Genomic DNA, 15,001 nt, shown 5'->3' on the forward strand with positions numbered 1-15,001 from the left:
TCTACTTATTTTTAATGCAATCGGCTGAAGTATTTGAAGGGTTTTCAGAAAAAATTTTAATAAAAGCAGTATTTTAAAAAATCAAAGAAAAAAATTTGTTCCAGAAACCTGGAATATGATTTCAGAGTGCAGTCATACTGTCATAAAGGGGCAATATTTATTGCAGTTTGCTTTAAATGGTTTTATAAATGGTATATAGACATAGAACCTCAAGCCTTTAGAAAATGTATATATACATTTTCTAAAAATAAAAACACCAGTTTCAATTCTTAATTATTTTACTAAACCATTTTGGTTATACCAAATATATTAGCATTATTATTCCTTAACAAAAATACATGATTACATTTCACATTCATAATCATCTGTCAAACTATATACTGCTTACTTGTAATTCCCATTAATTTTCACAAACTTTAGAGAATAAGTTAGTTACTAAGAGGGATCCCATGTAGATAATTTCAATGGCAAAAAAATTTGCCATTGGGCTGAAAACAAGGATTTACAAAGTAAAGGGTTTGCCAGCATTCTAAGCCCACCAGCAAAAGACTATAAAATAAAAGTAGCAGCCTTCCACCGTAAAATTACTAATCTTACTAATACAGTACATTAAACATGCCATTTGAGATATATGCCAACCTAAACTACCACATATGGCATATTTAGCTTATTATCACAGTTTGTGTTTTCACATCTAGAGTCATTCTAGTTTTTAAATAAGATGTCAAATATACCAGTGTAGCTAAAAATGTGGTAAAGCTTTCAAAGGAACATACCTTTCCTTAAAAAGAATAGGTACATACTTCAGAAGAAACAATGTCAAACATTACTGTAAAGAAAACATGGCTGGAAATTTTCAGTTGAGAATATACGTGTAAATGTAAAATAGAACATCATCTTAAAGGCAGAATTCGTAAAAGTTGTTCAATTTAAATAAATGTCACTTTGAAACAATTCACAAACCCAAAGTTTCTTCACAGATTTTCTCAGAAGGAATTGTATTGGTTCTGCAATGTATGCAGTCACCTTACCTATATTATTTATCCCTTAAAGAACAAGTTATGTTACCATGCCATGATATGCACATCAATTTGAAGGCAATGAGACTCTGCTTATGCTTCCATTTTATATTGAAGTCAACCTTGAGTTATACAACTGGTATTATTGAATTATGAATAGCATTTAAATAAAGATTACACAATGAATATTTTTATTTCAAATTCCCATCTGGTGCTTAATGTCACTTCAGCTGTTCAATTTTTTAATGTTTCTCTACACAACTAGCCAATAATTTCACAAATAAATATAAATGCTAGATTTTTAATCTCATTTTCTAAATGTAAAACAGTGCCATATTTTTCACAGTGCCTCTTTAAACTCATCTGGATTTGACAGATTATCAATTAAGACTAATTTTTATATGAAATAAATATTTATCAATGATGGAGAATCCTGCTGAATCTCAATAATCAATTGAAATGCCAAAAAAAATAATTATACGACAGAGAATCCACTAACAATGAATAATGAAAGTTTCAACTTTCATTTTCATTGACATAACACACACCAATGTCTCTATCACATACCAAAACTTTAGTGTTCGAACACTGCCAAAAAATTAAAATTCACACATTAAAATTGCATACTTTGTGCAAATCACTAATTTTCATCAAATTAAAAATAAATGTTCATATACCAAGAGAGCTAGAAACTAGGCCTACATATTCATAATTTAAGGAATGAGAACATTTTTATCAGATCTATGATTCTAAACAGCTATTAATCAAAGGCAAACTAGTAAAAGAAACCATTTGAGTCATTAACTTTAAATGCACCTGCATAGACAACAGGTTATATAAGAGTGAACAAATGTCAAAAATGGATTTCTATCTCCAGAGCTTTCCTGAATACGGCAAAACATTCCTCACTGACATTTTCATTCACTAGGTTCCACACTTTTTTTCTTCTACCCTCAGCACATAGTTGCTTAATAAAAAGATAGCTTTCATATTTAACATTTCTTTCATCTCTAGTAGTTTTTTCCTTTCTTTCTAAACAAATTAGTCTTCTCTTTAATTCTACTTATATAACCGAGGCAGAAAGCCAGACTCCCCAATCTACTATTTAACTCTGCTTTTAGAAAACTAGGGCAATCCTTCCTCCAAGGTACAAGTATCACTATTTATATTTATACAAATACATATATTTTAATTACAGTACCACTGTCATTCATCTTATAGACATAACAAATGTACTTTTTCTTTAAAATATTTCTTCCTATTGAATGTCTCCAAATTAAATATTTTTCCATCAAACTCTTTTCTTTTACACTTTTAATACATTTTCTCTTATCTGTACAAATATCGATAGTATCTCCCTACTCCCACTCTCTCCCCACAGCAATATCTTCTTTGTATCCCAGTAATACCAAACTACTTTTGGACCCCTGAATATACCAGGAATTTTTCATAACTCCATGGATACATATATTGTCTCTGCTTCAAATAACCTTCCACTCTTGTCCACCAAGCAAATCAAAATTCAACCCTCAAAACTCTGTCAGCTCCTCCTTGAAGTCTTTTTTGAAGTATACCCTCTTCTCTCAAGATCTTGCCACTGACACAGGCAGTTTCAACTTCAAGACATAATTCTATCATTATACAATTATCAAATTTCATTATAACCAGGTATTTACCTTTATTGTTTCTTATTGCTTCCTTGCTTGAGAGTAAGAATTCAGAAAACTGTATATCTCGTTCTAACCCCAAAGGGAACGCATAAATGTCCATCAGAATGTTAAAATCTGGCCATGGTGGCAGAGAAGGGCAGGGGAAGCAGCCAAGTAAACACTTAGAGTTATTTTAACCCATGATTCTCCCACAGCTTTTTTTTCCTCCATCAGCTTTTTAAAAAATAAATTGAATTTATAAAAATGTAAGGGACTAAGCCTGAAACTAGATATATTTATTAAATCTTAGAAGTTTCATTGGTTTATTGCAGCAAAAATCAAACAATGTATTAATACAAGATAAACACTAATATTTCATACATTTCTCTAAATTCTGTTTAAAAAGCATTTAAAAGACTTTGAAGAAAACCAAATTCAATAACTTTCCTATTAATTTCAAATAAAGTATTTGAGTTAGTCAAGCTCAAAGCATATAAATTCCAATCTACTACATAGTTTGTATACTCTTCTCCTGAGTAAATAAGAAAATTTAATAGTCCAGCTTCTAAAAGTCCTAGTGTATTTATACATGTTTACTTCCCCACTATAGGTGGGGAAGGAGATATTAAAATATATTAAAAACAAAACATTTACTAATCATATTTTTAATAAAGTAACCTCAATTTAGTGGTTAGTAATCTTTGATTTTCAAGGTATCTCAAGAAAAGTCATCAGTAGATTGTTCCTTTCTGCACAGGTAGCCATGTGGCAATAAGTAAACTGTAATGTGATACAACTATCAAATCTTGTAATATAGGTACTTTGTATTACTTTATTAATAAATATTAGTTAAGCTCCTGTTTCTTAAGACAGAGTATTTTTAAATTGATCTTCATCTGGGAGACAGCTTTTAAGTACTCTCCATAATACTAGCTTTCAGTTGTCTGAAAGTTTCAGGACAACATGCTAAATAGAAAACAAAATTCTACTTTTCTTTCATAAGACCTGGCCCATATTTGTCTTAACACTTCTATGGTCTTTCCTTGTTTGTTTGAATTTTCAACTCATTAGTTTACTTATACAAAATACAGATGTTTCGCACACACATATACCCACACACACACATCCCTAAGTAAACTAGAAATATAATACAAAATTAAAGATGAATTGCCTTCTACATTCATTGTATTTATATCACCCCACTAAAGTAAACTACAAATATAATGAAAAACTACAGATTGCCTTCTATATCCACCACATTCACAGATGAAGCCTCAGATTGGTCATTCATTCAATCACACATTCATTCATTTATATTTCAAATGCCACAGATGTTTAAAGCACTGGGCTATATGCTGAACATACAGCAGGCATGAAGGATGACATAAATTCCTTCATATCAATGAAGCTTAATTCTACTATTCAACTGCAGTAAGTAAAGACTATGACAAATTTTTTTGTTTTAATTTAAATCCGTGAAGGAAAAATATCTTCAAAATCACGTTAAGTGACTTTTATAACTATGTTAGAAAGTAGCCTTTAAGCCTATAATGCAACGCAAAGAGCATCAGAATTCTAATTAACCGAGAAGTGGACCAATTTGATGAAATGGATAGACAAAAAAGAAAAAATAATTATGTTTTAAAATTAATAATTATTATAGATCTTCATTTGTACTTAGATTGCCTTATAATTACGCTCATGCTTATTTCTTAATCATAATACTCTGTCCTTTTAAAACCAACTGTTACGAATACCTAGCCAAATATGCAATACTTAGGGAAATTTTATGTCATAAAAATATGGAAAATACACATATCCCCCAAAACAGAATTTGACTTAGAAAGTCTATATAATTTTTTCTAGCAATGTCAATACTCTGTTTAACCAAAAATGAAGAAACTTAAAAGTTGACCTAAGGAACAAAGGAAGGAAGAAAAAAAGAAGTAAAAAAAAAAAAACTTTGCAAATGAAGTAACAAAGCTGTAGAAATCAAATAACTCTGAATACTGCCATTTTCAAACAGTACAATTATGAAAATACAGAAATGACCAGGTTATATTCCGGGCAATATAATCTACCATATCTTTGTTTTTTAACATATGGCAATGATAAAGAGTACCTGCCTTTGGCCTTTCAGTGTAGCAAATCAACAACAACAAAAATTATTGTAAAATAACTACTGTGCTTTCAACTTAGGTTAAAAAAGCGGGGGCGGGGGTAGGAGTATTTATTTTAAAACTAGGAGAGAGAAGAAGTGAAGACTTATTTCCTCAGAGAGGCACATTCAAAAAGAGGAGGAAAAAAAAAAAAGAGTAAAGCAAAATAAAAAGAGAATGAAGTACCTACTATAACTGTACTACAAATTCAGAAAACATATTTAAAAGTTGATGGACAATTATTTGCCTATATCACTCTTGGTATCTTGGTTTTCTCAACTATTAAATGAAGATTCTGGAAGAGATCGCACCTAAGCACCATTTCTTTCATCTAGTTCCACAATTCCATTATTTTTCCAATCCCTTTAAACAAAAAAAAAAGCCTCTTTGATACTCCTAAGTGTCCTCACTAAGTCATTGACAGATATCAGAGATGCAATATAAAAAATATTTTTAAACAAAACTTATGGACACAATAACAATCAAAGCACAACATTTTAGGGTGAAGTAAAACATACCCATATTACTTTACAAAGAAAAGATGCTTCGTAATACTTCTAAGTCATAATGACCATAGGACACCTGGACTCATAGGAAGCAGCTGATAAATACTTATATTGACAAGAGAAAAACTTCCAGACAGATTTCAGAGTGAAGACTGAAACTAGATTTTTTTTTAAAAAAGTACTTCTCTGACTTAAAAAAATTAATTAGTCTTAGAAAATTAAAAACACAGGAGTTATACAAAGAATAATTAAAACTATGTATGTGAATGAAAGGTCTCCAAGTAGAAGCTCAACTGCTTCCAACAATAATTCCTTCAAAAACAAGTATTTCAAGAATGAATATAACCAAAATTGAAAAGCTGCAGTTATTCAAAATTATTTAGTAACACAAAACAAAAACATATACTGAATTCTCTACTATTGTGTTAATAAAATGCACTACCCCTTTCCTTCTCTTCTGTCCTTCCCTCTATCTACTAAATCTTAAAATAAAGTCACCGCCCAATCTAAGTACTAGAGCAGCAAATTATTAACAATTTAAATGAAGACAACTTTCTTCAAGATAAGAATGATTTCTAAAAATTCGATCAAACTGAGAGTAGTATTTATTATATCTATCCTAGAGGAAATGCAGGATTTGAACTCATTTAATTAGTAAGTTCATTGTGTGAAAATTTATCCTACAATCAAATTATGGGGCCTTCAACGTGTAACTGTTCTCAAAAATCTTTCAAAGAGAAAGAAAAGTTATTCTTCAAAGCTTCAAAAAGTATGCTAAGTTTCACAAGGAAAGTAAGAAACACTACAGTCTAAAACTTAAAAATTACTGAGTTCAGAATAAAATTCATTGGATATGACAAATATACTGAACATCAGTAAGACATAAAAGAGGTCTTAAAATAAGAAAAATATTAATTTTAAATATCAATTATTAAATGAGTATAAAAATGGTAAAAAAATGTTTTACTTTCCACACCAAATAATCTTACCTGAATCATTTTGCTGTTAAAAAACTCAAGATACTGATTTCATTTTTCATCTGGTCCTGTCAACGATGCTATGACAGGCCCTGCAGGAAGCAGCAAAAGATCAATGATGGAGTGCAGATATTATGTGTTTTCATGATCAAGTTTGTCATGGAAAAGTATATCCATATAGTGGTTTGAAACTTAGCAAATGTTGAAAATATATCAAAAAGTTTGTTAGTTATATAGTAATCTTTATTTTCTATTTTCTAGTCTTAAAATGTTTATTCTTATTCAATATCTTCTTTATCAAAACTTCTTAAATGTGTAATTTTAAAGAACATTTTTGTATTGATGAGCATTAATAAGAAAACAACATTCCACAATGTCAAAAATGAAAAATCTTGATTGAAAAATGAAATATGTTTAAAAGTGGAGGAATGATTCTCTCCACTTCTAGAGATGATTATTTTAATCTTATTTTCCACAATTACTATAATTACCAATAAATTACCTATTATTCATAACCTAATTAAGATAAAATTTAGAAGATTTTTCTTACAAACAGTAACTTCAGAATCAAATAGTTATTGGCCACTCTGGTAAAAATTCCTTCAATAAAAGTATATAGATTACAAAAAATCTGCAAACTCCAAAACTTAATTACTCTTGGGTAATTGACAAGTTATAGTCAATGGATACCAAAAAATTCAATTTAGTAAAACTAATAAAAAAGTCAAAATAATAAAACTGCTTCACAAAGACTCTAAATGATATTATAAAATTCTGAATTATTTTAAAATAGTATAGCACTTTGCCAGATTTAATTTAAAGACATTTTTTCCATTCAAAGGCCAAATGATAAACAGGACTGTGATGAGACATCTACATTAACTGGGAACACTATTAGAACATAAAAGAAACTTCTATATGTGTCATGGAAGCATACTGTCAGTATTTCAAATAGATCAAAAAATTTAAAACAAAAGAAATGAATGATTGACTTTTTTAGAGTTTTTATTTAATCAAATTTTAATTTACTTATAATAAATTGTGGTAAAGAACCACTTCAACAGCACTGCTATATTAAGCTGAAGCCTAAAAACATTTTTAACATACTATGCCTGTCTTGTGTGCTGGAACACGTCAAAACACTCAGCAAAGTTTGCCTGTCAAAGTCCCTAACATGCTAAAAAGATACAACTTAATTTTACACAGGTTCTTTCTCTTGTAAAAATAAATAAATAAATGTTAATCTACGATAATAAAAAAAGAACTACAATGTACTTCCACTTATTTCCACTCACTCATAACCTGAAAATATACTTGTGGAATAGCGAACTTAAAATACTTCCTACTTAAGGTTATTTTCTCTTTATTTCTATACCTAAAGCCCCTATCTCCTTTTCATGTAGATCCTATCAGATTCATGGAAATCATTTTAGTTTCAAATACTTCCATATAAAAAATGGAAAATGTGATGCCATATCTTTAAAGAATAGGATGAAGAAAACAGAAATTTTACTAATCCAAGCATCAGGAAGTATTGAAAAGCACTGCTTCATTTCTTGCATGTTACATTTTATACCGTGACACTTCAGTCTCTGAGGGTCAGGTTAATTAAGCTCCACAGCAGCTGCAATGCAATGTGAGACACATACTGCTACGGTTCCCACCAATCCAGTCCAATTACCTGTAGTATTCCAGCACTGGACAAGTGACAACCAACCTCTCCTCTCTAGTCACTTGCTTCCACTGGTCTACCGATAAATGTTAGAACAAACTAACCTCTTTTTGGAAAAGACTGCAAAGCTGAATGCACCTGCTGCAGGCTGCAATGATGAGTCCCAGAGAGATGTTTGTCAGTCAGATCTCTGCAGATGTTGTTTAACTTTATGCTAGAGCTTCATCCAAAGATGGAAATGAGATGGCAATCAAGTACAAATCTCCCACCCTCATCCCCCCAATTTTATTCTGAAAAGCTGCACTTGCTCATAAAAGTTATCCTTTAAAACACAGCTCCACTAAACTGGAAACAACTGAGACTAAACTCTAAGTAAAAAAAAAAAAAAAATTATTAGGTGCTGAGTTTTAGTTAACAAGTGGCATAAGTGTGTTCAGCAAATGTTATTTGCAATATTTAAGAGCAAAAATTAATTATCTTAAGCCAGAGCAAAACAAAACAAAAGAACCGAACTATAAAAAGACATGTTTCTAACTGGTGGTTTCTTGCTCGGTTTTTAGTGATACCACATACTCCTTAGAGTTCCCAAGACACAGATCGTTTTTCCTCTTTGTATATTATACGAAACACCTTCAATACATAAATATTGAACTATTTCACCAACTGTGCTATTTTTAAACTATTCCTGAAATCCTTTGGGGGTGATATTTGCAAGACAATGTTGTTAGACATACTATATTACCTTACAATGTCACATATTTTAAATGAGCTATTTTTCCAAAATCTAGAAGTCTTCAAATAGCAAATTTCAAAGTGACATTGTGCTATATAATTCATGAAAACACTGACACTGTAAAGCCATAACTTACTAAATCGATAATAGAAGATATAACATCCAGATGAAATTAAAAAAAGAATCAAATAAAATGAATAGCTAAGATTTTTAATGCTAATTCAATCTTTCTAAAAAATTTCATACCACAAAACACTTGCTTTCATGGGTTAACTATAAAAATTATAACTTTCGGAAAGTACAATTTTAATATAGATGGTGCTATGCCAGTAACATTCCTTCATGTGCTGAGATTTCCTATTGCTTAAAATGAGAAATAAAGTATTAAAAATGCAGCAAATTTTCAGGCAGATATTAATGTATAAGTGAAAGCTTATGGCTCCTCCCACAACTGAGGATAGAGACAGAAAACATAAAATAACCCACAACCATAGGCAGTATGACCAACATAAATATTACAACTTTAATATTTAAAGAAAAACACATTATGCATCAGCAACTCTTTGACAATACTAAAACCAAAGGTATAGCACAGTGTAATGACAGCTACCCTATTAAATTCAACAATATTGGAATTTATACTTTATTTTCTACTTGTTACAATTATATTTACCTGCTAACTTTGCCTTAAAATATATGCCAGTAAATTTCTGAGATGCAAAGCATCTTAGATCAAAGAAAAGAGTATAGACTGCAACTTTCAGAAGCTATAACAAAAGTATTCACATTGTACTACCAATACAATACTCTGCCTTCAACAATGTAAACAAAAGTGATCTATTCCAAACTTCATAAACTCCTCTTATTTCCAAAAGAATTATCATTCTTATACAATCCCAACCCTAATGGTTAAATTGGCCACTGAATTTTCCCCATGTCAAAATTAAGGCAGTGCGGGGTATTTCCTTCACTAAAAGAAAATTTCACTACATTCTGCTTTTTCATGATTTTTAAAGATTTCACATATAAATAGTTTGTGATTTTTTAAAAAAGCATCACCCAAGTTGGACAGTGATAAATTAAGATACAATAAATCTAGGAATAATGAGCTCAAATTTTAATTTAAGGACCAAAAATGGAAATAATTTATAATAAATGTGATCCAGTTTTATAGCCGCAAGTATGAAAACAGTTTAAAACACACACAAATATATGCTAAGATTATAGAGAATTCCTGTTTGATATAATGAATATCTCCAGTGTCATATAATGGAATAAAATAGGTACACTATGAAATGTTCTGAAATCTAAGGCATACATGAAAATATTTATTTTATACATCCTTTACTATTCCCAATGAATAATGTATTCAATACATTTTCCCAATTATCTACCTGAACCATTCATTAAATGATTTTAACAGATAAAATCAATCTATTTATCAACAAAACCAAACACATCTTCAGACGCCAAATAAAGGAATAAAAGAATACTATCCTATTGCCATCCTGAAAATGTATACAGTAATGTATTTCCCAAAATGAGAAAGCTGTTTTTTAATTAAAAGGCGTTAACTTTGGGTAACCTACTTATAAAAAGGATATATAAATAAATCAAATTAGGTTGCTTTAATCAAGTAAGAATAAAAGATATATTCATAAACCACAGGTAATAAGTTAGTATTTTGTAAGATTTAGATTTTTAGTAATAGATAAATGAATTACACAGCACAGCAAAAAAATGAATCTACTTATCTTTTTTTTCCGATTACAGTAATTGATAAATGCACTTTACAATCCTCATCATACAATTTCCCTAAATTATTTTACTTTATATGACATGCTAAAATACACAATGTAATATACAGTTCTATAAATTCTAAATTCATACTAATTAATGTGCAAAAACTATTTTCTTCATCTCAACCATAAATATTAAAAATTACTCAGAAAAGCAAGGTTGCTTAACAGATTACTTAAGCAATGTCTGTACTCTTGTAATATATACCCTGAAGAAAGTTTTTCTCAAATACACCAGTATTTTAAGTGAACCTTCTGAAAACAATTGCATTGTTTTAAAACTTAGGTATTTGAGAAAATCCATTAAGTTATACAAGTGAAGTGCACTTATCCCCAAATATTCTGTCTTACAAATAAGAAACAGAAAAATGCTTCATGAAATAAATATCGGGCATATTCATTGTAATGGAATATGAGTCATAAGTACATATATGAAACACACAAAAAAGGGCTTTAATTACTACATAATCCTACAAGAAAGTCCTCATAACTAGGCAGTATAAATCACAGTTTTATAATTTAGTTCATTTGAGATGAGCAAGGTAAGTATCCCTTAAATATATCTGAGTAAGAGAAGTTGAAAGTAGCTCAGAGGCTGCTATGTTGAAGAATACCAGGACCTCAGATAATTCCACAGGCTTATGGTCAAGTATGAACAGAAAGACTATTAAAGTCTGTCAGAAGAGAGATGTATCTGTCTGAACAGGTAATAACCTAGCTAAAATCATATTTACATACAAAGTGTTCAGAATTATTAAAGCTTCTTATAAATTACAGGGCTTTTTTTATCCTTACAATTGATTCCATAGTTTGTGACTGGTTTCCACCTGTTACAGGCAGAGTATAAGCCTTCTTTTATCCAGACATTTCAAGTCACATTTGATCAGGTTACGTCACTACACACACAAAATTTTATTCAACGCATTCCGGTTTACCATTTTTTCCAACGGATATTCTTGCTCTATATGAATAACATGCCTCAGAACTATAAATAAAATAAGCAATTTCAATGTAATAAGAAAAAAATACACAACTGTGGACTAAAAACAAAAGATCTAATTCTAGTTGCACCCTTTCCAAGCCACTGAAAATACACTATACTCAAATGAAAAGGCATTTAATTTACGATTTGGAATATCCTTGATAAACACAAATTTTCTGTAACATCCCTGCACATCTGATACCCTCATGTATAATGCAAAAAAAGCTATTTCATTTTCATCTATTGACAGTGAATTTAATTTACCATTGCAGCTCTTTTCCTAGAACTATAACATTATTAATTCTGCAATCAAGCTCTTTTGAATGCTTTTATTTGCACTAAGGATTTTCACAATTCCACATTTTTTATCATAACATACCTTTTAAATATAAGAATGTGAATATGTCAGCAAACTTTCTTAACGCATAAGGAAAGGTTCAGAGACAAGGAAAGCCATCTACAAAACTACACTCACAGAAAAGAAACTTTCGTAGGACATATCTAATAGATTACACCTTAGTTTAATAAATGTAATGTTTACCAAACATACTACATTTAATTTACATAACTAAATGACAGTTCCAACCATTCTAAAACCCTCTTACGCAGTACAGTGGTCCACTTTCTACCACCAAGCGATTGGCTATGAAAAAGAAATCCTCCAAATGTTTTGCTTACATTCATACCAGATGTCTTTGCTGTACTAAAGAACTCTTACTGAATTAGATCACTGAAAGCAAATCAGCTTTTCTTTCCTACCAAGAAAAAAAAAAATAAGCAGTGTCGGTCCCCTCAGCACTGAATAAATATTTTTTATGGCCATAAATATGAAATAACCAAAATAAAAATTGCAGAAGCTACATGTAGGTAAAAGCAAATCAATGTTTTATCTAGGAGATACACTATTAAACTTAAAATCCATATATTAAGTAGCAAAATAATTTTAAAAAGATAAAGATAAATGCACAGTACTATAAACAGTTTAAATTTTAAAAACACACTGAAAAGTTATAAAAAAAAAATTATACCATCTAGGAAACTTGCCATATTCCACTGGGTTACAGTACCTACAGTACCACACAAACTGTTAACATATTTTGATCAAATACAGCTCTTAATACAGCTCTTAAGTAACAAATTTTGAAGCATTATTTTACTTCTTACATAATAATATATTTCCTTGTCACAGTTATATTAAAAACACAATATTTTAAAAATCTGAAGAGGCAGCACTTGTCCTCTTCACTCCAGGGCCAACAAACAAAGCAATGAAGCAGAAAGAGGTACATAATGGATTTAAAAAGTAAATGGTCCATTCTTTAAGAAGCCTTCCTACCCCCTCTTCTGAATTCACTCTAGTCTAATTGTCATTACAATTATTTCTGAAAACTTCAGAAGAACCCTATTTCCTGATGCCAGCTGTCTAGGTTTCTATCTTTAAATTTTAGAGTTTTTTTCCCTAATTAGAAAGAAGTATTTAGAAATACCCAAAAGATTCATCTCAAAATTGGTCTACATCATAGACAGAATATCAATTACAGAAACAAAACATAACCAAGAGTGAAAATACTCTTAAAATTTTTCCACAAATACTCTAATACATCAAATAAATAAACAGTCTACACTATTAAGATTTTTTTCAATACAGCACACAACACAGGTAGATCTTTTATTTCCTTGGGGATTTATCAAACAATCTCTTCACCATTGCACCTACCTGGGTAAAAATCTTTGGACTTAGACAGCTTGATGGTGGCTCCAGTTTCTTTTTGCAACTGAACAATTGTCTGTCCTCCCTTCCCAATTATAGATCCAGCAGCATAACTAGGTATGAGAACCTTTAGAAAATACTGGCCGTCTTCTGAAAAATGCAAGGAAATATACTTCGTTAACACAATAATTTTAAACTTTGTATCCTCCCTCCACCCTCAAGAGAGAAAAAGAGCGATTAAAACATTGGGCATATAGCTGCAGGAAATATGGGGTTAATTTTTTTTTTTTAAAGAACAAAAATAAGCCAATTACACTGAAAAATAAATATGTACGAAATGTTTCCCATTCTGTAGAATTTATACTTTCAAACTTGGAATTAAAATCTAAACATGTTCTATTATTTTGCAGCACTGTAGAAACTGATGACTAAATTCCAGTTGTTATTCCAAACATGGAAGTCTTCCAATTCTATCTGTAGTTACTATGGTAAAACAAAATGAACTGACCCTTTAACAAAACTTCAGAGATTTATACCATGACAAACCTTAACATATTGCAAAATAAATAAATAAAAAGACAGTAAATAGTGATGAGCTATATTTGTTTAACATGAGCAAACACATAAGGACTACAATTAGCCATTGCCTATATCCTACCTAAAGTATGCAAAACCACCATTCTCCTACCAAATAATCCACCCAAACTGTAGGGTGTTTTCCAAGCCTTCAATAATTGCCAGGAAATAACTCAAAGTGATGTGGACTGCCAAATCTAACTAATCCTGGAGTATTTCTTTAGCACTCCTTAGTCTACTATGATCTCGTTTAAGCTCATTAATTAAAGGACCTTAAGAAGAATTTTGCCAATACTAAAAAGCTTAGGAGTCATTTACATCAAATACACTTAAAAGTGACCAGATAATGTTCCTTCTCCAAAAGAATCACAATTATTAAAACGAAGGGGGTAGATGAACCAAGAAAGATTGAAATGTTTTAAAAAATAAAGCCAACTCCATAAACTTTAATTTCCGTCAAACTGATGATGTCTTAAACAGGAAACACCCCGGTAAATCCAGCTTCCTTATGTGAATGAACGTTCCAAATTTTTCGAGTGTGCCATTCGCAAGACCCCCATCCGTCTCTAATGTACGTGCTGTAGATAAATTCACCTCTGCCTCGATGCATTGGGTGCATTGTTAAGATGACTCCAGTGCAAATGAAGAAGCGATACCGGTCCCGTTAAAACTCATCTTCCCAAGGAGCGCAGGATGTTAACTAACAAGTCAGAGTACCAGACACCCCCACCCTTGTATGCACACCCCTGAAGACAAATCAGTGAAATATTTGCACCGACAATGTAAGTGCGGTAAGAGTATGCACTCTTCCAGATTTTGCATACTACTTGTGGCCCAAACCAAGGGGATGAAGAGAGCAAAACTCTCCGGTGCCCCAATCATTTGCTCTCCGCTACCCAAGTGCCATTTATTTATTTATTTAATCAGACTGTTAAATGCAGCGCGCATCTTCGGGCGGCCATCACCTCACTCGGGGTCATCCTCCTCCTCCTTAACGGACCCCCTTGCCCAGGTCTAGGATATTTAAATGGTCAGCCTATCGACCGATTAAATGGAAAGATAGGTCTATTCCGAAAAACCGGTCGCCATTTTGATGAATGATAAACATAGAAATGGAAATGTGTCGGGGCCGGCGAGATGCGGGGCAGGTGCAGGGGAGGGGGCGCGAGGCAGGGCGCGGGAGCCGCCGGGTTCGGGCTGGAGGTGTCCGGGCCGCGG

General features: G+C 31.3%; 1 protein-coding gene across 2 annotated transcripts in view; it reads right to left on the bottom strand.

Annotated features, from left to right (window-relative positions):
• Window positions 1–14,402, bottom strand: part of NOVA1 (NOVA alternative splicing regulator 1) — a 139,443-nt gene extending 125,041 nt beyond the window's left edge. Inside the window, exons 1-2 of one of the 2 annotated variants that reach the window (XM_007471129.1) lie at window positions 14,378–14,402; window positions 13,214–13,357 (exon numbers count right to left, since the gene is read on the bottom strand). In XM_007471129.1, the coding sequence (XP_007471191.1) occupies window positions 13,214–13,357; window positions 14,378–14,402 (169 nt within the window). Of the gene's footprint in view, window positions 1–13,213; window positions 13,358–14,377 lie in introns of those variants that run through there. The other variant, XM_007471130.1, reaches the window with a different exon arrangement.
• Between the last annotated feature and the right edge of the window lie 599 nt (window positions 14,403–15,001).

This window comes from Lipotes vexillifer, unplaced genomic scaffold, assembly GCF_000442215.2.
Source record: "Lipotes vexillifer unplaced genomic scaffold, Lipotes_vexillifer_v1.1 scaffold399, whole genome shotgun sequence".
In the NCBI taxonomy this organism is placed as follows: domain Eukaryota; kingdom Metazoa; phylum Chordata; class Mammalia; order Artiodactyla; family Lipotidae; genus Lipotes; species Lipotes vexillifer.